Below are 25,058 nucleotides of genomic sequence, written 5' to 3'. Positions count from 1 at the left end.
CCTTTTACTAAATTAGATATTTAGGTAGCATAATTAACTTTAAAATGTTTATGGTAGTGAAATAGACATAAAATTTACAATTTTAATAATTTTTGAATGTACATTTTAGCAGCATAATTAATTTTTATATTTTATTGATAAAGGACAAGGAAAGAGTTCTGCTTCTGTTATAGTTTAGTAGCTGCTGCAGGACCCGGCCCTTCCACTGAGGACTGGTCTCTGTTGATTGTCTTTTCTCTTCAGAATGGGTCATATTTTGGGGGTTCATATAATAAACTATGAGCAAAATACAAAAGACTAATAAACAACAAAACCACAAAGACCATGTTCTGAAAGCACTGAAGAGTAAAAGTAAGCAGGAAGTGAATCATGAAGTAGGAAATCGAGACTATTGTGGCCAACATGGTGGAACCCTGTCTCTACTAAAAAACACAAAAATTAGCTGGGCATGGTGGCATGTGCCTGTAATCCCAGTTATTTGGGAGGCTTAGGCAGGAGAATCACTTGAATTAGGGGGTCAGAAGTTGCAGCGAGCAGAGATTGTGCCACTGTACTCCAGCCTGACAATAGAGCAAGTCTCAAAAAAAAAAAAAAAAAAAAAAAAAAAAGAGGCAAAAAGCAAAATGTTTGGTAGATAAAAATAAAACTAAGAGAATGTATTGCCTAAGAGACCTACACTACAAGATATGCTAAAGGAAGTTCTTTAGGTTAAAGAGAGGTAATACCAGATGGAAACTCAGATCTTTAGGAAGAAAGGAAGAGTATGGCAAATGACTGGGCAAATATAAAGTACTATTTAAAAGCAAATTCTTGGGTAGGCACAGTGGCTCACGCCTGTAATCCTAGCACTTTGGGAGGCCAAGGGGGAGGATCACCTGAGGTCAGGATTTCAAGATCAGCCTGGCCACCCTGGCAAAACCCTGTTTTTACCAAAAAATACAAAAATTAGCTGGGCATTGTGACGCACACCTGTAATCCCAGATACTTGGGAGGCTGAGGCATGAGAATCACTTGATCCTGGGAGACAGAGGTTGCACTGAGCTGAGATTGCACTACTGCACTCCAGCTTGGGTAACAGAATGAGTCTATCTCAACAACAACAACAACAAAATTCTTGGAAGTCCTAGCCAGAGCCATCAGGTGAGAGAAAAAGACATTCAAATATGAAAAGAAAAAGCCAAACTATCTCTCTTTGTTAATCATATGATTCTATACTTAGAACATTTAAGAACTCTGCCAGAAGGCTCCTGGAATTGATAAACAACTTCAGTAAAGCTTCAGGATACAAATCATGTATAAAAATTAATAGCATTTCTACACACCAGTAATGTTCAAGTTGAGAGCCAAATCAAGAACACAATCCCATTTACAATAACTGCAAAAAACAAACAATAAAAATATCCCAAATCTAGAAATACATCTAACCAAGGAGGTGAAAGATCTCTGCAAGGACAACTACAAATACTGCCGAAAGAGATAATAGATGACAAACACAAATGAAAAAGCGTTCCATGCTCATGTATTTCAAGAATTAGTATCATTACAATGGCCCAAAGCGATCTACAGATTCAACGCCATTTCTATGTCATTTTTGACAAAACTATAAAAAACTATTCTAAAATTCAGATGAAACAAACAAAAAAATAGAGCCCAAATAGCCAAAAAAAAAAAAAAAAAAAAAAAAGAGCCCAAATAGCCAAAGCAACCCTAGGCAAAAAGAACAAAGCCAAAGGCATAACATTACTGACTTCAAACTATACAGAATACAGAACTCAAAAAAACCTACAGCCATCTGATCTTCAACAAAGTTGAAAAAAATAAGCAGTGAGGAAAGGACTATTTTTGAGATGGAGTCTTGCTCTGTCACCCAGGCTGGAGTGCAGTGGTGCAATCACAGCTCATTGCAACCTCCACCTCCCAGGTTCCAGTGATTCTCCTGCCTCAGCCTCTCAAGTAGCTGGGATTACAGGTGTGTGCCACAACACCTGGCTAATTTTTTATTATTTGTAGAGACAGGGTTTCACCATGTTGGCCAGGTGGGTCTCAAACTCTGACCCCAGGTGATCCACTCACCTCAGCCTCCCAAAGTGCTGGGATTATAGGCATGAGCCACTGCACCCAGCAAGGAAAGGACTTTCTATTTAATAAATGGTGCTGAGACAGCTGTCTCTCCATGTGCAGAAAAATGAAACTGAACCCCTACCTTTCACCATATATTATACAAAAGTTAACTCAAGATCAACTAAAGATTTAAAGGCAAGACCTCAAACTATAAGCATCCTAGAAGAAAAACCTAGGAAACACCATTCTGGACATTGGCCTTGGGAAATAATTTATGACTAAGTCCTCAAAAGCAATTTCAACAAAACCAAAAATTAACAAATGGGACCTAATTAAACTAACGAGCTTCTACACTGCAAAAGAAACTATCAACAGAGTAAACAGACAGCCTACTGAATGGAAGAAAATATTTGCAAAGTGTGCATCAGACAAAGGTCTAATATTCAGAATCTATAAAGAACTTAAACAGTTAAGCAAGCAAAAAACAAATAACTCCATCAAAAAATGGCCAAAAGACATGAACAGACACTTTGCAGCAGAAGACATACAAGTGGCCAACAAACATATGAAAAAATGCTCCATATCACTAATAATCACAGAAATGCACATCAAAACCACAATGAGATATCATCTCCCACCAGCTAGAATGGCTATTATTAAAAAGTCAAGAAACAACAGATGCCGGCCAGGTTTCAGAGAAAAGAGAATACCTATACACTGATGGTGGGAATGTAAATGATTTTAGCCACTGTGGAAAGCAGTTTGGAGAGTTCTCAAAGAACTTAAAGCTACTATTCAACTCAGTAATCCTATTACTTGGCATATATCCAAAAGAAAGAAATTATTATACCAAAAAGACACATGCACTCACATGTTCATTGGAGCATTATTTACAATAACAAAGACATGGAATCAACCTTGGTGCCTACCAGTGGTGAATTTGATAAAGAAAAGGTGGTGCATATGTACCATGAAATATTACATAGAGATGAAAAAAATAAAATCATCTCTTTACAGCAGCATGGATGCAGCTGGAGGTCATTATCCTAAATAAATTAATGAAAAACCAGAAAACCAAATGCCACATGTTCTCACCTATTAGGTGGGAGTTAAACATTGGGTACTCATGGACAGAAAGGAGGCGACAATAGACATTGGGGGCTACTAGAGAGGAAGAGGAAGGAGGGGAGCCAAGGCTGGAAAACTACCTATTGAGTACCGTGCTCAATAACTCGGTGACGGGATCAGTCATACACCAAAACTGAGCATCATGCAATATATCCAGGTAACAAATCTGCACATGTATCCCCTGAATCTCAAATTAAAGTTGAAATTATTTAAAAGAATTTTCGAAAACTACTTACCTTCCCAACCTCTCTTTATTTCCGAATCTGCCCTTTTATGGTAATACAATGATGTGCAATTGTTTTCTTTTACTCAACCCTATTTGTAAGTGTTTTAGAAGAGAGAATAAATAATGGAAAAGGAAAATAAAAAAATTTTTGTTCAATAATACTTCAATATAGGTGGAAAAAATTGGACTATGTAGGGCTGCTTACAACAAAATTTATGACATTGTCTCATGGAATTTATAAAATGCACTTACATATGATACATATGCAACAATAGCATAAAGAATACGGAGGACATATAGGAACTCAAAGTTTCTATAATTTTCATACAGTATTGACTCTAATTCTACTGTGAGACATGAAGGATATACATTGTAGTCCCCAAAACAACTGCTGACAAAATAATGTAAAGAGATACAACTAAAAAGCCAATAGATACATTTAAATGTAATTTTGAAAACATTAAAATAATCCAAAAAAGAGTTAAAGGAGGAAGAGGGGATGAATTCATGCATGTATGCGTGCATATATTATATATATAATTTAATTTAAAATATATATAAATTATATAAAATTAATTTCAAATAACCTGAAATACTTAGGAATAGATTTAACAAAAGAAATGCAAGATTTCTATACTAAAACGAAAATAACTACTGAGAGAAATCCGGAAAGACCTAAATAAACAGAGAGGTATAACATGTTTATGGATTGGAAGACTCAGTATTGTTAACATGTTAATTCTCCCCAAGTTGATCTCCCCAAATTTATTTAATGCAGGTTTTTGGATAGAAGTTGCCAAGTAGATTCTAAAATCTATGTGGATATGTCAATGTCCTAGACTATCCAAAGTTGTCTTAAAAAAGCAGAATAAAGCTGGGGGGCTTCTATTATCTTACTTCGATACTACCTATAAAGCTACAGTCATGGAAACGCTGTAGTGTGATATTGACATAAGGATAGAAAAAGATCAATGTAGCAGAGTGGAGAGTGCAAAAACAGACCCACGCTTATAAAGATATTTGATTTTTTCTTTCTTTCTTTTTTTTTCTTTTTTTCAGAGATAGGGTCTTATTCTGTAACCCAAGATGGAGTACAGTGTTGTGATCATAGTTCATTGCAGCCTCAGACTCCTGGGCTCAATCAGTCCTTCTGCCTCAGCTTCCTAATTAGCTAGGACTACAGGCATGCACTATCATGCCTAATTTAAACACTTAAAAAAAAATTTTTTTAGAGATAGGATCTTGCTATGTTGCCCAGGCTGGTCTTGAACTCCTGCCCTCAAGCAATCCTCTTGCCTTGGCCTCCCATAGTGTTAGGATTATGAGCGTAAGCCACAGCACCTGGCCTGACATTCGGTTTTTGATAAAAACACCAGAGCAATCCAGTGGGAGGATTGCTAAGCAAATGGTTCTCAGATAACTGGATACTTACACACACACACACACACACACACAAACAAAACACCCAACTCCTACCTCAAGTCATACACAAAAATTAAATTGATATAGAATTATGTCTTTGTGATTTGAGGCTGCATTAAGTTTTCTTACATCACAAAAAGCAATAACCATAAAAAACTGACAATTTAGATTTCATCAAAATTAAAAAACTTCTGCTCAAAACAAAACATGCTATTAAGAAAATGAATAGGCAAGTCACAGACAGAAAATATTCACAAAACATAATCTGACAAGTGGTTGGTGTCTGGGATATATGAAGAACTTCCACAGCTCAGTTTTTTTTTTGTTTTTTGTTTTTTTTTTGAGACGGAGTTTCACTTTTGTTACCCAGGCTGGAGTGCAATGGCGCGATCTCGGCTCACCGCAACCTCCGCCTCCTGGGTTCAGGCAATTCTCCTGCCTCAGCCTCCTGAGTAGCTGGGATTACAGGCACGAGCCACCATGCCCAGCTAATTTTTTGTATTTTTAGTAGAGACGGGGTTTCACCATGTTGACCGGGATGGTCTCGATCTCTCAACCTCGTGATCCACCCGCCTCGGCCTCCCAAAGTGCTGGGATTACAGGCTTGAGCCACCGCGCCCGGCCACAGCTCAGTTTTAAAAAGACAACTCAAAACAATACTTTAAATTATTTGAATAGCTACTTGACAAAAGTAGATATATTCATGGCCAATAAATGTACATCAAAGACATAGCATTATTTGTCATCAGAGAAATGCAAATTAAAATTACAATGACATACCACTACATACTCCCCAGGATGGCTATTTTTTCCTCAGCTTTAAAGGATGGCTATTATTAAAATTGCTGACAACAACACATTTTGGTGAGGATGTGGAATAACCACACCTATTCACGCATTGTTGATAGCAATGCAGAGTGGTACAACTGCTTTGAGAAAATGGCCATTCAAAAAAGATAAAATTAAACATATACCTACTCCATGACCCACAATTTCCACTCATAGGCATTTATCTATAAGAAATGGAAATGTTTGTTTTCAAAAGGTTATAGCAGCTTTATGCAAACAGTCCCAACTAAAAATAGCCCAGGTAAGCAGCAATAGTAGAATGGATGAAGAAACTCAGGCATAAGTATAAAATGGGATTCAGTGGAGCAACAGAGAGGAAGAAACTACTGATTTATGCAACGACATGCAAGAATCTTAGAAACATTACACTGAGTGAATAATAACAACAACAAAAAAAGCCACATAAAAGTATCGGGGCCCTTTAAATGAAATTCTGAAACACGTGAAAGTAGTAGTGGAGAAAATCAGAACTGTGGTTGACTCTGAAGAGTTGGTGATGGGGATTACTGGGAAGGGGAAAGGGGAGCTTTGGGGGTAATGATGTTGTTTTATATCTAGATAAGGAATTGGGCTTCACAGATGTATGTATTTGTCCTGGCTCAGTGGATGCACAATTAATAATTTCGCACTTGTAGTTTTTTGCACTTATAAACTTTATAGCAAAAGAAAAAAACCGTAAACAAATACTGAATTCCAGCTAGAGAAATCCCTCCCTCCCTCCCTCCCTCCCTCCCTCCCTCCCTCCCTCCTTCCTTCCTTCCTTCCTTCCTTCCTTCCTTTCCTCTAGCTTGTACAGAGTCTTAACCTTGTGTGGCATGATCCCAGCTCACTGCAATCTCTGCCTCCTGGCCTCAAGCAATTCTCATACCTCAGCCTCCCAAGTAGCTGGGATTATGGGCATGCACCCCCATGCTCGGCTCATTTTTTTTTTTTTTTTTTTTTTTAGTAGGGATAGGGTTTTGCCACGTTAGCCAGGCTGGTCGTGAACTCCTGGCCTCAGGTGATCCACCTGCCTCTGCCTCCCAAAGTGCTGGGATTACAGGAGTCAGCCACTGTGCCTGGCCCCAAACTGTTTATTTTTCTCATGTACATACACCATGCAAAGCTAAGAGATGGGATCAAGAAGCAGATGGAGCACATATGGCCATGTTCCCTCCTTCAGCAAATTCCACTAAATGCCAGAGGAGATGTTTAAAAAGCAAACACTCCCTCCTTCCAGAATACATCATAGTATGAAAAATAGGAAAGCGTATCATCAACAGACCAGGAATTTCAAAAGATTCCAGAAAGACAGAAAGCAAAAACATACATGAAGGAGGACGCAGTTGTGATGTCGGATTGATTCAGAGGTGCTTCAAGAGGCAACAGATTGAAGAAATTAATTGTGGGCCTATAGTTCAACCCATAGAATTTTATTTATGTATTTATTTAGAGACAAGGTCTTGCCCTGTTGCCCAGGCTGGAGTGCAGTGGCTTGATCATGGCTCACTGCCGCCTCGACCTCCCAGGTTCAAGCGATCCTCCCACCTCAGTCTCCTGAGTAGCTGGAACTATAGGTGCACACCATCATGCCCAGCTAATTTTTGTTTTTAAACTCATAAAATTTTATTGACATTTTTAAAAGAAGACCTACATAGAGAGGCATAATGTGCTTCTGACTTAATATTATAAAGGTAACATTTTTCTGAAACCAATCTATGCAGTTCAGTGCAATGATGATCAGAATTCTAAAAGGATTTTTTATAAAGATTGACAGACTGATTTTAAAGTTCTTTTTTTTTTTCTTTTTTAGAGACAGTGTCTTGCTCTGTTGCCTGGGCTGCAGTGCAGTGGCACAGTCATCGCTCACTGCAGCCTTGAACTCCTGGGCTCAAGCGATATTCTCACCTCAGCCTCCTGAGTAGCTAGGACTACAGGCACGGGCCACCATGCTTGACTAATTTTTGTATTTTTTTTTTTAGATGGGATCTCATTAGGTTGCCTAGGCTGGTCTCCAACTCCTGGCTTCAAATGATCCTCCCACCTGGTCCTCCAGAAGTTCTGGGATTACAGGCATAAGCCACTGCACCAAGCCCTGCTTCCCACCTTTTCTATGCAGTGCTGATCACAGGAGAATGATGGGATTTTTGCCATCATCTCTGGGCTGGTGACGTGGAGTGGGAACCTCTTAGGCATGCTAGCCTCGGAGGTTTTCATGTAGTCAGGGTATACGAGAGGGAGATCATTATTGTGCAGGGCAAGCAATTAACCAGGGCAGCCATAGTCTCACATGGTTATTGACTTCATTTTTATGTCTGGGTTTTCTCTCTTAACTGTTGGTTTGGGGCATGAGAAATTTTAATTAGGGTGGGCAGTTCCCTGAGATCTGCCATTTGAGTAAAGACGGAATAAAGTGAGAAAAGAGCCAGGCATCTGTCCAGGGAGATCATTCCAGGCAGAGGGATGGGTAGGACCAAAGGTCGTACGGGGGAGCAAGGATCCCAGTGTGGCTGGAGGGGAGTGAGTAGGGGTTTGAGTAAGGGTGACAAAGGCCATATCATGTGGGGCTTTATAGGCCTAAGTAAGGAAAATCCTCCAGAGAGAGGCTGGCTGGCCAGTGGGCCACCCCAGAGTCTCTACATGCTTGAGATTCACAGAAATGGAAGCCAGCAGCAGAGTGGTCAAGGAATTGAGAGAAAGACAGAGGGGCAGACAGTTGGAGGGTTTGCTTGAAGGGGGAAAAGCACCTGGAAAACATTCTACATGAAGGAATTCAGACCTAAAGCTGATCAGAGAAGGACCTGGTTGTAGGTGAGCATTCCATAGAAAGCCTCCCTGGGTGGGAGGGATGGACTAACTAAGGTGGAGAGGAGTCGGGCTTGCTACCCACATAGATTCCATCAGCAGCCTCTTTAGCTTGGGCAGCTGGGGTTTTACTCTTTTTAAGTGTCAGGCAGATGAAACTTCAAGTTCCCATTCCTCCCAACAAGATCACCTCTCCCACACCTCCAATACAGAAATACACAGTCACCACTGTCCCTGGGTCTCAACCTGGCCTTGGTCCAACCAGGACCATGGTGTCCATGGATAAAGTGGTGTGTCTTGCCCTCAGGGTGTGCAGGTTCTAGAGAACCACTGAGATTTCCAGGCAAATGACAGGCATTATTTCATCTGCAGAGTACTCTAATTTGTTGCTGTCTTTCCATCTTTCATTGCTATCCTTTGCGTCTTAAAAATATAATTTCTCTGTAGCAGGTACTTCATTAACCACTTTGTAGTAGAGGGGGAAAACCTGGCTGTTCAATTCAGACAACATTTTCTCATTTCCTCCTCTAACAATAAAAGATTTGGGAACCAAGCTTAACGTGATGCCTCTGTCTGTGGTAAGAAACAGTAGCAAACAAAGGATCCGAGGATTGATTGGCATTGGATGGGAAGGTGGGGCAGGCCACAGCTGTTTCTGATTTATCCACCATGTTTATGCATGTAAATTTCAAGTCAGAGAAGTGGCCAATGTGGTTTTAGACCTCAACATTAAAGTGAATTCAGATTTTAGCCCATGGGAAAAAGGAGTGGTAATAAATAAAAGTCTGTAGTTAATAAAATCATCTAAAGCAGGAGAGGATACAGAATGGGTCTTTGTTCTCCCCTCTGTATTTCTGCGCAGACTTTTGTGTGGGTCAGAGTGTGTTTTTGTTCTTGTTAACTTCTTACTGCCTTTTCTTTTCATTAATGAAAGAACATTGTCCTCCTAATTGTTTCCAAATTAGGGCAAGAGAGGCAGAAATGAGCTAGATCCATAGTTCTTGGAAACTGATGATGCATGTAGGATAATTTAATTTTGTGGCAATTACAAGGATTAACCGTGAACTGGAAAGAGCTGCCTAGTATTGTACTTTAAAATGAGCTCCATGTATGAGACTCATGCCTCCATTTTCCATTCATGAAATAGAAGTATTCAAGAAAGGGTTTGATGAGTAAAGCACACATAAAATTAGAACGGAGAGAGACAAGGATCTGTATATGTTATTTCTTCCAAAATTGGAGAAGGTGTAAATGAGCACATGACCCTTGGATTAAACCTACAGGCTATTCATTATCCATTCGTCAGTTCTTCTGAATGAGGCTATGAGAACAGTCCTTTTGAGTTTTTTCTCACTTACACGGTCAAGGATAAAGCCTGGGCTTGTCCAGCTGATGGAATGTTTCCTTTCCTCTCCTAGTAAAAAAAAAATTCCAGAACCTAGGTTAAGCGAATCCTATGGTAAATTTTGGTCAAGGTCAAGATTAATGCTTTTTTTTTTTTCAGTGACTTCAAAATTACAGTTGTATATAACAGAATTATTCTTCTGGGTGAATAACACAAAATAAGGAGAATCGACTTTAGCAGAACCCTTCCTTTTAAGTTTCTTTTGTTTCTTTCTAGCACAACACAGCTGGAGTAAACTGTGAACAGTGTGCTAAGGGCTATTACCGCCCTTATGGGGTTCCGGTGGATGCCCCCGATAGCTGCATCCGTAAGTTTCATTTCAACTTGGTGTATCTTAGCCTGTGTGTACTGTCTCAGTGAAGTCATCAGGCTAAATTAGAATCAGTTGATAATTTCCTTCATGCCTTCTCTCTTCACAGTATTAGTTCTACCTGCTATGTGACCTCAGGCACTTCTACAGTCTCTCTGAATTTTAGATTTCTTGTATGTAAATGGAAATGATAATATATTTCATAAGATTAAATAAAATGCAATCGAAAGCATGTAGGAAAATACTTAACATTGGGCCTGTCACATATTAGGCCTGTGATACATGTTAGTTTCTCTATTTCTGTTGTTTTGACATGTTTCTATGATCTCTAATAATTTCAATTTTGGTGATGGAGACTGTGGCTCACGCCTGCAATCCCAGGACTTTGGGAGGCTGAGGTGGGAGGATCACTTGAGGCCATGAGGTCAAGATGACGAACATGGCGAAAAACCCTGTGTCTACTAAATACAAAAATATTAGCTGGGCTTGGTGGTGCTCACTCATAATCCTAGTTACTCCAGAGGTGGAGGCATGAGAATCTCTTGAACCTGGGAGGTGGCAGTTGCATTGAGCCAAGATCGTGCCCCTGCACTGTAGTCTGGGTGACAGAGTGAGACTCTGTCTAAAAAATATATAATAATAATAACTTCAATTTTTATCAGAATTAGAAAAAGACAACATAGCAATTAGTTCATAAGGATTTAATAATAGTCACATTGTTTAAAATAGCTAATATTTGTTGAGTACTTGCCATATGTGAGGTATTACCTAAATAAATTATCACAAAAAAATAGGACCTTGTACTGTTATCCTCATTTTTAGATATGAAGAAACAAAACAGTCTGAGTAGTTACATGTTTTGGGCTGGGTGACAAAACTACTAACCGCTAGAGCCAGGATATAGTTCTTTTCTGTCTGGCATTTCTGCACCATAACTCCTCTATTACACAGAAGAATGCCTGTAGTTTTTTCTTGTAGAATTATGAATCTTGGGTCAGATTTACAGACTTTGCCCTATATGTACAACCTGTACCCCATTCAATGCTTGGTGTTTTGTTTGTTTGTTTTTTGAGACAGAGTCTTGCTCTGTTGCCAGGCTGGAATGCAGTGGCGCAATCTCAACTCACTGCAATCTCTGCCTCCCGGATTCAAGCAATTCTCCTGCCTCAACCTCCCAAGTAGCTGGAACTACAGGCGTACACCACCACACCTGGCTAAGTTTTGTATTTTTAGTAGAAACGAGGTTTCACCACGTCGGCCAGGATGGTCTTGATCTCCTGACGTCGTGATCTGCCCGGTCTCCCAAAGTGCTGGGATTACAGGCGTGAGCCACCACACCCGGCCAGTGCTTGGGTTGTCTGGTTGTCACAGTTGGAAAGCAATTCCAGTCCTGAAGTCTGCCCTGTGCCCACCCCATGATTAACCATATCATTAACATTTGAGGATATTAAAGTCCAAGAAATATGTAAACAGATTCACTTCTCTCTAGGGCATTCTTAGTTGTTAAAAACACTTTTCTTTCTTCTTCCATATCATCCTGCGAAGTATGTCCATCCCTGTCTTGTGCCTACAAAAAATAGGCACTGGAAAAGGAAAACAGGACATTGACAATGTAATTGTACCTCATTAGGAGCCTCACTGTTTCATCCCCTTTCTAGTTTTTTCGTCACTGAAGTGGTCCACAGAGGTATTAGATGCGTGGCATGCAGGATCAATAGGACACATAAATCCAGAACAAATTAAGCAAAGGACACCAGGGTGCCAGGTCGCCCAGGTCTCATGGGAGTTGTATTCAGATGAGCTGTGACAGTCTTTTCCCTGTCCAGGGTGCACCTGCCAGGTCAAGGGATGCCCCCAAGTGGGAGGTCACCAAACTTCTTATGCTTCAACTGTGTCCTACCGCAGTGCAAGCCTGATAATCATATTTGGCTGCAAATGCTGTTTTCAGTAAGCCATTTCACTCAAATTCACATTTGGGTTATGGGTCTTGGTCTGCTGTCCACAGATTGTATATCCATGTCTAAGCACTCTGCACTCGCATCTGTATCATAACTGTGTATTGGTGACCACTTGGTGGACATTCACAGTTGGTTCCTAGCTAGACAAGGTGGTGCCCAACATACCTAAGGCATACCCCTCTGACCGTAGTCTGTGCAGGCTTTGTGTCTGACTCGGTGAGCTAGTGACATAATGACATCCGTGAGACCTTCTCATTGTGGATGCTCATTACAGCTGATCTCTGATGGCTCATGAGCTTCAGGCCGTGAGAACCATCAGTTAGGTGTGATGTGGGAAATAGGCTGTGCTCTTTGAAGAATTCCTGTAGACCAACGATCAAGTATGGAACATTGCCTGAGAAGTGTTGGAACATATTTGCTTTGTTAAGTGCAGTGAAGGACTAATCCTTTGAAAACTGGGATTTCTCTTAGCCTGCAGCTGTGACCCTGAGCATGCAGATGGCTGTGAACAGGGCTCAGGCCGCTGTCATTGCAAGCTGAATTTCCATGGAGACAACTGTGAGAAGTGTGCAGTTGGATACTATAATTTCCCATTTTGCTTAAGTAAGTACCCATTGCGGAACAAGAGGCCACCCTTTTTGGTCCATAGCTGACTTTTGTGCACTGACCCCTGAGGCATGGCGGACAGGTAGGGAAGGAGAGACAGAAATGGGGCCAGGTGGGTTATATTTATGTGAAAGTATCTCCGAAAGTTTGGAATATAAATTTTATATTAGTATATTTTACAGTCTTATTTATCTCCAAAGTGTTATGTTGTACCATAGAAATTGCCATCTCAGCAGGTCAAAAAAGTCAAATTCAATTTCAACTTAATAATCCATGTGTATGATTTTTCCTCCTAAATGTAGGAGAAATATCATGAGCTTCTAGATATTTGTTTGCATACATATAGTGTGTGTTGTGTTTCAGGAGTCCAGGGAGATGAGTTTCCTCTCTCCTGTTGTACAAGGGGCCAACTTATAAGCACCCCTACCTCCATCCCACTGCAGTGTCTAAGTGAACATTTCAGCATCACCAAGACAAACAAATACATATCTGTCAGAAGCACTGTAGACCATGAAGCAGGAGAATCTGTGAAACCAACTACACAAACTGTGACAAGAGTGTTGGTTCTGTTTAAGATAAAGAAACACTGTCTCAAGAAGAGCCTGTCACTCTGTATCACTCTATGGGATATTTCCTGGCCCCACCCTCCTGACTCCTGCAGAGTGATCGTAGGAAAAGCATATTGAGTTGTTGGGACATGGGGGGTGGGCTCACACGGATGGGTGACTATGTGTTCTTGTTCACACCTGCCACCCCAGGTAATTATTTAAATTGCACCCACTTTCTCTGTGGAGATTGCCCTACTTTGGTTGATGAGGCTTCATATTAGAATTTTATCAGTGTTGAATCTGTGAGTCTTGGTAGAAGGCTGAACAGAAATCATATTTGCTTTGTTTTTTTTTTGTTTTGTTTTGTTTTTTGAGGCAGAGTTTTGCTCTTGTCGCCCAGGCTGGAGCGCAATGGTGTAATCTCGGCTCACTGCAACCTCCACCTCCCGGGTTCAAGCGATTCTGCCTCAGTCTCCCAAGTAGCTGGGATTACAGGCTCGTGCCACCACACCCAGCTCATTTAGTATTTTTAGTAGAGATAGGGTTTCTCCATGTTGGTCAAGCTGGTCTCGAACTCCTGACCTCAGGTGATCTGCCTGCCTCAGCCTCCCAAAGTGCTGGGATTACAGGCGTGAGCCAACGTGCCTGGCCTGCTTTTTTAGTGAAAAGAAGAGGAAGAAACCTGAAGTAGTTTTATGGCATAAACAAAATTTCAGGAAAAATACTTGAAAGAAGGCTTTTTTTAAAGCTTTGATTTAATGTTAAAAAAAAATAAACCAATAAAGATGGTAAGGAAGCCAAACTCATCACTGCTTAGGCTGAGACTTAGCTATTGTGAGCACAAAACATTCATTTCTGTTCATCGTTATATAAATGGGAATGTCTGGCAAGTCTGGTTTCAGTTACTAAACACATTTGAGATACAGCAATCTCGCCTTTCTTTAAATTAGTCTGTATATGCTACTTTTCACTAAGCGCCTTCCTAGTTAGTCCAACTTAATGTTTTTCTTCAATATCTCTTTAATCATTCTCTGTATTTTTTAATAAACTATTTTCACAGGAATTCCCATTTTTCCTATTTCTACTCCAAGTCCAGAAGATCCAGTAGCTGGAGATATAAAAGGCAAGTAACCACCCTTTTGGATTAATTTTAGTGAAAACATTATGCCCTCATTCTTTTCCTACTTCCTGTGCACACTGCCACATCCAAGGCCAAGTTTCCCTTCCTAGAGCAGGGAGGGTGCCTTGCAGAGTCCACCTTCCTAGAGCATGGCAGATGCCTTGCAGGTGGCTCCTAGCTGACCCACTCCCCGCCCATCAGTCCCCACTCCAGGCTGTCTTTTTTTTTTTTTTTTTTTTTTTTTTTTTTTTTTTTTTTTTGAGACAGAGTGTCGCTCTTGTTACCCAGGCTGGAGTGCAATGGCGCGATCTCGGCTCACCGCAACCTCCGCCTCCTGGGTTCAAGCAATTCTCCTGCCTCAGCCTCCTGAGTAGCTGGGACTACAGGCACGCGCCACCATGCCCAGCTAATTTTTTGTATTTTTAGTAGAGATGGCGTTTCACCACGTTGACCAGGATGGTCTCGATCTCTCGACCTCGTGATCCACCCGCCTCGGCCTCCCAAAGTGCTGGGATTACAGGCTTGAGCCACCGCGCCCGGCCGCCAGCCTGTCTTTTATGATGCACTACCTGATGCACAAAGCTGCACAGAGCTTGGATTAGATATCACCAGCTTGCTCAAAGACCAGCAGCCAGTGGTCTGTTGTCTTTTTTGAGTTCCCGAAAAACAGACCCTGAGAAAGGAATAGAGAGCAAGTCATTTACTTGGGAGGTGATCCCAGGAAGGGAAAGAGTCAGGGAGTGAAGGGAGCTATGATTAAGGTGCAGTGGCAGGTAATGGTCAGTTACTGCTGTTAGTGGAGGCATTGATGCTTCCGCAGCATTAGCTCTCTGACACGTACAGCTTGGCCTTCAGGAGGGCTGAGGAGCTTCTGCAGCCCCCAAAAAAGCCCCTCAGAGAGTAGCAGTGGTGTGCGATAAGCAGTCTCCGGGGGTGGAGGGTGAGTACTGGACGATGTGGATGTTACATTTACCTAGTTGTTTGTTCCCTCAATATTTTAAGATTCCTTGTTATGTGCAAAGTACCATTCTGGCTGCCGGGAACTTAGCAGTGAACAGAATAGAAAAGAATTCCCAGCTCTCTTGGAGCTTATATTCCATTCGAGGAACCCAGACAATAACAGATATAATACAGAAAACCAAGCAAGGAAAATAGCTAATTCATTAGACTGAGAGGCAGAGTTGTGTTCTGAACATGCATGCCACTTTTAAGGGGGGCCTTTCACATCATAGGCATAAACTAACTCGTGTGAGAAGATTCCAGGCCTCTAGGCTCGGTTCCAGAGCCATGGACAACTTCCTACATAAACCCATCATGGCATCTGCAGGGATGCACAGATTCTCAGAAGGGCACATCGGCACCAAGGGAAGGGCACAGCACATGCCCACAGCCCACAGCTGGGCACTGTCTGGTTCATGCTCACAACCCCTGAGTTTGCCTCTCCTACCCCAGGGTGCCAGCAGCGGCCTGGTGGCCACTGGGGAGGAGGCAGTGCCAGGCATGTATGAGCACGGGTGCCCCTCCTCCTGCAGCGCCAGGGTATGGGCCAGCAGAGAAGATGGTTTCAGAAGATCTCTCCTTGGCAATGAAGTCCAGGCTCTACAATGATATAGTAACTCAGGTATGGGCTGGAGGGAAAAAGCAGGGCAGAGAGGAGGTTAGGAATTGTGAAGTTTGCAGATTTAAATTAGGGCAGTGAAGGAAGGCCTCACTGAAGCAGATACAGGAAAGAGCAAGTGCAAAGTCCCTGGGGTAAGGGCAGCCCTGGGCCAAGGGTGTTCAGCAAACAAAAAGAGACAGGTGTGTGGAAGCAGAGTGAGGAAAGGTGAGACTGGGAGGAAAGGAAGGCACCAGGGCCTGGATGGAGGCCCTTGCCAGCCACAGAGAGGCCTTCCCTTTCACTTGAAATGCGACAGGAGCCTTGGAGAGTTTCAGTGGCATTATACAGAAGGCTTTTGGGGGCTACTGTACTGAAAGAAAATCACAGGAAAAGAGAAGAGAAGAAGCAAGGGGGCCTGTTGGGAAGCTTTTCCATAATCCACAAGGAAGAGATGATGGCAGCTCAGACCCAGGTGGTGTCAGCGGAGGTGACAGCCGTGCGCAGACTGTGGATATCATCTGAAGGTAGAACCAACAGGATTTGCTAGGAGATTTCTAGAATAGAAGAAGAATATGAGAGAAAGAGGGCTCTGGGCTGACTCCAAGGCTTTCAGTTGAGCAAACAGAAGGAAGAAGTTGCTCTTTGTTGAAAGGGAAAGACTAAAACAGGACAGCAGATGCGTGGGCCAGAGGTGGGGGGCCGTGGTGGGAGCTCGTGGACGTTCTTTTCTGGCTGTTTTTTGTTTTCTCTGAAATAAGAAACAAGATCAGAGCAAAAAGCAAGGGAGGAGGGCTTGGAGTTGAGTAAGGAGAAGGTATGAGAGTCACCCAGGAATGCTGCGGGGGAGGACGGGCTTGGGAATGTCATGGGATAGCTGGGCCGCACCAAAGGCTCCCTGGAGGTCAGTTACAACAGGACCTCAGTTACCTTCCTGACGTCATTTCCTGCTTCTGCCCTACCCACACTCGACTCCTCAGTCTCACCCTGGTGCTGTGCGCTATTGCACCATGTGGGGGACTGTCTCATGTCAGATACTGGGGCACTTGAGGACAGCAGCTCTGCAGGGTGAGGCAGTCACGCTGGCTTAGAGACCTGCCCGCTAAGGCTCAGAGAGGGCCAGGCACATTCTGATAGCTCAGTTTGGAGGCTCTGCACAGATGCCAATAATGGAGAATTTAAGGAATGGTGACTACTGTGGAGAATTGCAGTCTTGAATATTTAGCATATTCTTCTTTCATTAAACTTTTATTAAGTGCCTAGGCTGTACTAGTCACTGCCAGGCAGCTGCCTGATACATAGTTCCTGCTGCCTGGGAGCTCCCAGTCTGAGGAGACATGGAAAGGTCAGCAGTTCTAATGGCAGGAGTTAAGTGCCCTGAGGGCATGTGGGAGTGGCAGCCTTACAGCCAGGGTGAAGGAAGGCAGGAAGGAGGGAGGGAGGGAGGAAGGGAAGAAAGAAGGGAAGGAAGGAGGAAGGGAGGGAGGGTGGGAGGGAGGGAAGGAGGAGAGAAAGGAGAGAGAATTGCTGGAAGGGCTTCTCCAAAGCAGCAGGAGGAGGTATCGGAGCTGAATCTTGGAGCATGAAGAGGAGTCAGCCAGGCAGAGGGGCAGGGAAGAGAAGGCATGGGGCTAGGAGAGAGGGGATGGCAGACAGGTCCTTAGGGCTGAAGCATGGGATAGAGAGAGAAAGTTCAAGGAGAGGACCTAGAGGATTAAGAAAAGACCTGAGTGGGCAGCCAGCTCTGATGTGTAGGTTTGCAAGGCACAGCTGTGCCTCATCTAAGGGGCATCACAATCGCAGAAGACATTACAGATTTGCATATTGATGATTTTATAGCAGGTGACAGGAAAGGGTCTTGAGGAAGGGGCACCTTTTTCTAATTTGCACAAAGGTGCCCCCTGGGTTGCTGGCAGCCTGGAAAGTGTTGAAGGATCTCCTCTGTCACATATGAAGGACTTCGTATTGCGTCCTGCAGGCATTGGGTCACTGTGGAGGGATTTAAAACTGGGAAGTGATATGAAAAGGTTGACGTTTTTGAAATATCACTCTTGACACCAGCATACAGAAGAAATTAGAAGGAGCAAGACAGGAAGCAGAGAGCCTCCCTGGGAAGTTCTCAAAATAATCCAGGCAAACAGAAATGAGGTCTGGAAGTATGGCAGTAGAGAGGGACTCAAGGGATTTTCTTGAGATGTAATCACTGTGACCTAGTGATGAGGTGTGGGATGTTCTTTCTTTTTCCATTTTAATCAGAATTCTTTGAACTTCAATGCCAAGGTAAAGTCCAAGTTTCTCACTGAGTCTCAATACTTGGTTTAACTTGGAATTCATGGTAAAAGTGCTCCCTTTCTCCATGGCATTCATTCTTAGCCTATAGGGCTGTGGCATCAGGACCTTGTATGGCAGCTGTGATGGCTGGACAGGGTGGTGCTCCTGCCAGCCTGGGTTCCAAGGTTTCCCTTGTCATGAATATGTCCTTGTCACTTCTGAAAAGGAGGAAAAACTTTCTTCTACCCTCTTAGATTCCATGGCTGGGCTTAGAATTAAATGAACCTAAGACAGATGAACAGTAAAAAAAAGTTTACAAATTTATGTAATGTTTTTACATGTATATGGGAGTCTCTAGAAGGAAAATCAAGACCTGAAAAAGCCACTAGGCCCGAAAACCTACGTATTGTACATGTTTACACAAAGAACAATGAAGTATAGAGTGTGACAAGACAAAAGAGCTTGGGCTAGTGGCTGTACACTGTGGGACCCTGGCTGTACACTGCGGGACCCTGGCTAGGAAGCCCTGGGGGAAACTAAGGGTTATTTTAGTGGGTTTGTTGGTGCAGATTCAGTCCAGTCGACTCCCAGTCTCCAGTGATAAGAATGTTCTCTTCCTGGTACAAGGAGGGCAGGCACCTTTCTCCTGGGAAATTTTATGACCTGCTCTGAGGTAGAAAGGGTGAGATCAGAAAACCCTTCCTGCATCTGCTGCTTCTAAAGTGCCTTTGCTGGAAACAGTCAGCATGCTAAAATGGCATATTCTAAACCCCTTCGCTTCCAATGCTGTTTTTGTCAAATTAGGCAACTGTTTAGTTTAGATATGAACAGTCAAAGATCATGTAAAGACTATAAAGTTGTTCTGATTTACGGGGATTTTTTCCCTTAATTATTGCATTAGAAAAAAATAATTCCACAACTCTGCTTTCCAGGCTGTGTGACCTTCGGCAAGTTAATTAATCTTTCTGAGCATCTCTTTTTTTATCTGTAAAATTCTTACCTGTCTAACAGGGCTCTTGTTTGATTTCATTATTACTTTTGAGCAATTATTTACTTCCTGAGGACTACTGTGTGCAGCCCTGGGGGCCCTGTGGTGACCTCTCACTAAGTGTCCAGTCTCCTGGGTGATTTACTTACGTATTTCTGTGTCAAAAGTCACCCCAAAACTTAGTCACTTAAAAGAACAAGGGTCATTTCTTTCCATTGTGTGGGTTGGCTGGGCGGGTCTTCTGCTGGACTTGCTGCAGGGTCTTCTGGGGCTGGATTTAGCTAGGACACTTGCGAGTCTCCCTCTTTGTGGCCTTTTGTCCTCAAGGAGGTCAGACTGGGTCACTCCCACGGTGGCCTCAGGATTCCTGGAGGGCAGGAATGGAGATGGCAAGGCCTGTAGTGACCTGGGCTCAGAAGTCGCGAGACAACACTTATACCTCATTCTAATGGTCAAAACGTCATGGGCCAATACGCAATTCTAAAAATGAAAGTGTTGTGCAAGAGAAACACAGCTAAGATAGAGAATAAACGGAGGAAAGTGGGGGCCATTTGTACAGACTGGTCAGGGGGTCCTTCTGAGGAGCTGATGTTTGAACTGATGCCTGGTGGATGAAAAAGAGCTGACCGCGCTAAGAGCTAAGTGAAAGGCATACCAGGCAGAGGGACTGGCCTGAGCAGTGGTCCTGAGGTGGGAAAGCCTTGGACAGAGGCACCAGAAGCAGCCTGGCTGCGGGAAGGCCAGGTGCCGGGACGAGGCTGATCCAAGGGAACCCCCCGATGATAGTAGGGCTGAATTTATGTTTGTTTCTTTTCTTCTTAAAATTGGTAGGAAGAGGCTGGACGTGGTGGCTCATGCCTGTAATCCCAGCACTTTGGGAGGCCAAGGCAGGTGGATCACCTGAGGTCAGGAGTTCAAGACCAGACTGACTAACATGGAGAAACCCCGTCTCTACTAACAATACAAAAAAAAAAAAAAAATTAGCCAGGCATGGTGGCATATGCCTGTAATCCCAGCTACTTGGGAGGCTGAGGTAGAAGAATTGCTTAAATCTGGGAGGCGGAGGTTGCGATGAGCTGAGATTCCACCACTGCACTCCAGCGTGGGCGACAGACTCTGTCTCAAAAAAAGAAAAAAAAAAATTGGAAGGAAGAAATATATTTAATTCACAATTGTCATGAGATGAGAATCTATTAAATTGAAGTTAGACTTTACAAAGCTCAGCTTTAGAGGGAAAAGAAAATGTGTCCACAGGAATAGATATTGAAAGAGTGGTTTGTAAAGGCATGCCCATCCCTAGATTTTTTTTAATGATATCTCTGACCTTCTATGAATTTTTAAAAATTTCCCTTCAAGGTGTAATATTCTGAGTTAAGAATGTTTAATAGCCATAGATAATTCATAATCTATAGTTCCATGATAAAAATCTAAGGGAAGGGTGAAATTAAGAAAGGGATAGCGGATGGAGACCCCCTCTGAAAGTTTCCTGTTTTCCACAGGGTGTGACTGTAATCTGGAGGGCATTCGCCCCGAAATATGTGATGCCAACGGAAGGTGCCTGTGCCGCCCTGGGGTCGAGGGCCCTCGGTGTGATGCCTGCCGCTCTGGTTTCTACTCATTCCCTATTTGCCAAGGTAAGTGGGCAAAATATAGCATATTCATAATCAGTCCCTGAAGATAAATTTCCTTCTGAGGAAATGCAGATCTTTCTGGCACAGCTGTGTGGCTTGCAGTTTAATAAATGGGCCCTGGGCTTATATGTGGATGTTACATGTGACTGTCCTACCTGGACCTTGTCACCTCCCTTCTTTCCAGCCTTACCCTGCCTTCTCCCTGGTAGTTAAGCACATGGGCTCTGTTTGGGTTCAATTACTGGCTCTGGAGAGGAGGTGCCATCTGAACAGCATTTAGGAACCTGCCAGCACGTCTCAGGTTCTGTTGGGTGGGGGGCTCTGAATGCCAATTGGGTTTGCAAATTGGAAGTGTGTAAATAAGATTTGAAAGATGGGAAGGTGGATGACAGAAGGAGGCAGGGTGTTCTAGGGAGAGGGGGCAGCATGTGCAAACCGTAGAGACATGAGACCACAACTCCCCCTCCCCCACTTGTTTGTATCCTAGTATTCCATCCTAGTAAGAGTCGCTGAGGGGGATGACGGGTGGGAGGAGGAGGTATCTGGTCCAGTCCCTAGAGCATGGCAGGTATGCACTCGACTTTGGGTGAGTGAACAGATCAGTGAATGAAGTTGCCCAAATGATTCTCCCCTGCCTCCTTTCTACTGTCTGATATCATTCTTTTTCCTGCAGCCAATGGTGTAGGGGAAGGGAGGAGAAAGAGGAGAAGATTATCAGTTTGGGATCGAGGCAGGAAATAAAACACCGCTTCAGATACTATAAACAGAAAGAGATTTACTATAGGTAATTAGGTGCTAACCCAGAGGAGTTGTTAAGAGCCAGAGCAGCAGGCTCTAGGCTGGGCTTCCAAAGAGGCCTCCCATGGAATGGCTGGGTTTCAAGCCCAGACTGCTATGGCCCAGTGCAAGGACAAAAGGACCATGGTTGGTGCCTTCATCGCTTGGCACCCAGGAAGCCAGAGACAGGGCACAGCTGCCGGAATGCTCAACCAGCTACAGGATGCAGCCTCCTCCTCATTTCCCATCTTTCTAATTTGATTCACACACTCTCAATTTGCAGACCTAATTGGCATCCACAGCCCTGCTCCAACAGAGTGTGAGAGGTGCTGTCTTTAGCTTTCCAGCCTCTGAACACAGGAGGAGTTTAGAGTAGGTATTAGGTCATCTCACCTGCAAGGTCAGCCACACTAAGGAACAGTGAGCATGAAGAGCAGGGGTGGGACTAGCTATCAGTTTGACAAGTTACTTCACCTCTCTGTTCCTCAGTTTCCAAAAAATAACACCTGTCTCATAACACATTGTTGTGAGGACTGCATGTGTAGTGACAGGTAAAGCTCCTAGAGCCAGGGAAGTACTTGCTTGTAAGTTAGCTATTCACTTTCAAATTTCTTCTCCTGACCTGTATATACTTCCCTCTGCATCATTTAAAGAGCTTGTAGTCCCAGTTCCAGCCGTCTCCCTGTTTGCTTAAATGCCTGCATGCCATACCCCAAACCTTTCCTTTACCTTCTGGCTCCTGGTGTGCAAAACATTCTTGTGTCTGAAAATACCTCAAAGTTTTCTTTTTTTCCTCCTCTTAACCAGCCACAACTTCAGACTCATTCTGGTAGAATGAATCACAAATATTCTAAGTTAGTCATTTATATGGACAAAGCTCGTGTTTATGGATGCAAAGATAATATATAATATAACACTTTAAGAATGCCCTTTTCCACATTTCTCTACTACTAGAACGAATTTATTTTAAGGTAGGTAGAAAACGCATGAATGTATTCAAGATAAAAGCAGAGGGGAGAAAGGACTTTCTTAACCACAGAGTAGGGATCTTGATAGATACTCTCTCCAGTAAAACAGAAATTTAAGTGGTGAAAATATTTTGAAAAATTGTTTGAAGTCTCTATTAATGGTCATAAGAGCATATAGCAAATGAATACATAATTATTGAAGGAAATTTGAATGTAGGTAAGAACAATGAATGTTGGTAAGAACATTTGAGCCATGACCCCCTTCATTATACACCCCCAACTCTGTTTTATAGAAGCTCTACCCATATGTGTCACCAAGAAGATGGGCACTCTTTTTACCCTATACCCCAGTTTGGGGCTATGGTTTATTTCATTTCGGGGGAGTCAGGCCACTGATATTTTTCATCCTTCTGCAATCCTGTATGGCAGAAGCCCTATTCCAGGGGGTCTCAGTAAAGAAGTCCAGCTTTCTTTTACCCACCAGCCCTCCACTTGTAAGGTAGGAGCTCTAACTTAGGCATTTCAGGCTGAGAATTCTGGGATCCCAATCACCCCTACTCAGGCTGGCTCGTAGAGTAGGGGTCCATAGTGGGAGAGGAAAACTTAGAAAACCAGGGGTTTCCACCTCTACCTGTGTCCACTTGTAGAGCCGAGGATCCCTTCAGAAAAAATGGGTCCCCACCTCTAGCTCTGGTGGTATATTGGCGGGATAGTGGCATGTCATTCCCACTCCTCCATCCCCAGCAAAGAAAGGTAGGTCATAAAGACAAAGAGCTCTGCAGCTCTGCCTGAGGGAACTGGCTTTTTGGAACACAGTAGAGAACTCTATACCCAAGGGGATTTTTGGAAAACAATGAAGATCTTGGTATATAACAATTAAGAAGACTCTGGTAGTTCTGATACAAGCAAAACAGCAAGGCAGCCAGAAGTTTAATAAAGCAAATTGGAGAAAGCAACAGCCAAAAAGAGCCTTCCTGATGTTGCAGATAATTCTGGAGGTTGAAAAGGCTGTGTGCAGGCACTAGGCTCTGCTTCAGAGAACGACGTGGGGCAGACTCAGAAACAGCCCCCAAGTAGCACAACAACCAACCAACACAGTGTGGAACCTTACTGGCACAAGGGGCTTAAGTGCAACCTCTGGCCAAACACGGAGTAAACGAGCTACTCTGATACAGTGGCAGCTCCTAGGGAATCATGCTTAAAAATAATATAGTCATCTCTGGCAACCTACAATGCCATACGTATGCCCAAGACCATGCCCTCAGTGATCAGAGAGAGGAAATCCAAACTAGTGATTCCTGGCAGAATATGGGACTAAAAAAAGAAAAAAAACGGAAAAGAAAATAGAAAGTAAACACCGTGACCTGTGGTTGCAGCCTCCAAGCACACACACATGCAATGAGTGACTCTGACATAGTCAGGCCAGAAGATAAAAACAAGGGCAAAAATCTCAGCAGGAACATCAAAGGCCGAATGCTACTGGGGACATAGACTTTGTAGAATTAAATTAGCTAAGCCACTAAACGAACAACCAGTCAAGCAAACAATAGCAATAGTCCTGGTAATGGACAATATATTACCTAAAATGTCCACTTTCCAAAAAAAATTATGAGATGTTCAAAGAAACAAGGAAGTGTAACCCATACACAGGGGAAAAAGAAGACAATAGAAACTGCTTTTGAAGGAACCAGATGGTAGTCTTAGCAAAGACTTTAAAGCAGCTGTCATAAGTCTGTGCAGTAGACTAAAGGAAATCATGCTTAATGAATTAAAGAAAGGTGTGATGACAATGTCTCATTGAATAGAGAATATCAATAAAGAGAGAAAAAAATTGTTTTAAAAAATAACCAAATGGAAATTTTGGAGTTGAAAAGTATAATAACTGAAATGAAAAATTCACTAAAGTCTCAACAGTAGATTGAGCTAGCGCAATACAGAATCAACAACCTTAATGACAGATTGATGGAGATAATGCAGCCTGAAAACATAAAGAAAAAAAGAACAAAAATAAATGAACAGGTCAGGCATGGTGGTTCATGCCTGTTATCCCAGCACTTTGAGAGGCCCGGGCAGGCAGATCACTTAAGGTCAGGAGTTTGAGACCAGCCTGGCCAACATGGCAAAACCCTGTCTCTACTAAAAATACAAAAATTAGTCAGGCATGGTGGCGGACACCTGTAATCCCAATTACTTGGGAGACTGAGGCAGGGAGAATCGCTTGAACCCAGGTGGCAGAAGTTGCAGTGAGCCAAGATCATGCCACTGCACTCCAGCCTGGGCAACAAGAGTGAAACTCTGTCTCAAATAAATAAATAAACAGAACCTCAAAGAAATATGGGATACCATTAAGTGCACCAACATATGTGTAATGAGAGCATTAGAAAGAGAGGAGAGAGAAAGGAATAGAGA

General features: G+C 42.9%; 1 protein-coding gene across 1 annotated transcript in view; it reads left to right on the top strand.

Moving 5' to 3' along the window:
* LOC141580808 (laminin subunit alpha-3-like) overlaps positions 1-25,058 on the top strand; it is a 162,651-nt gene that overhangs the window by 75,344 nt on the left and 62,249 nt on the right. The window contains exons 9-12 of the mRNA XM_074383677.1: positions 10,092-10,182; positions 12,615-12,746; positions 14,358-14,420; positions 20,773-20,907. Coding sequence (XP_074239778.1) covers positions 10,092-10,182; positions 12,615-12,746; positions 14,358-14,420; positions 20,773-20,907 — 421 coding nt within the window. The remainder of the gene's footprint in view (positions 1-10,091; positions 10,183-12,614; positions 12,747-14,357; positions 14,421-20,772; positions 20,908-25,058) is intronic.

This window comes from Saimiri boliviensis, chromosome 13, assembly GCF_048565385.1.
Source record: "Saimiri boliviensis isolate mSaiBol1 chromosome 13, mSaiBol1.pri, whole genome shotgun sequence".
In the NCBI taxonomy this organism is placed as follows: Eukaryota; Metazoa; Chordata; class Mammalia; order Primates; family Cebidae; genus Saimiri; species Saimiri boliviensis.
Note: the sequence above shows the minus strand (reverse complement) of the source record. Positions and strands in the feature narration are given on the sequence as shown.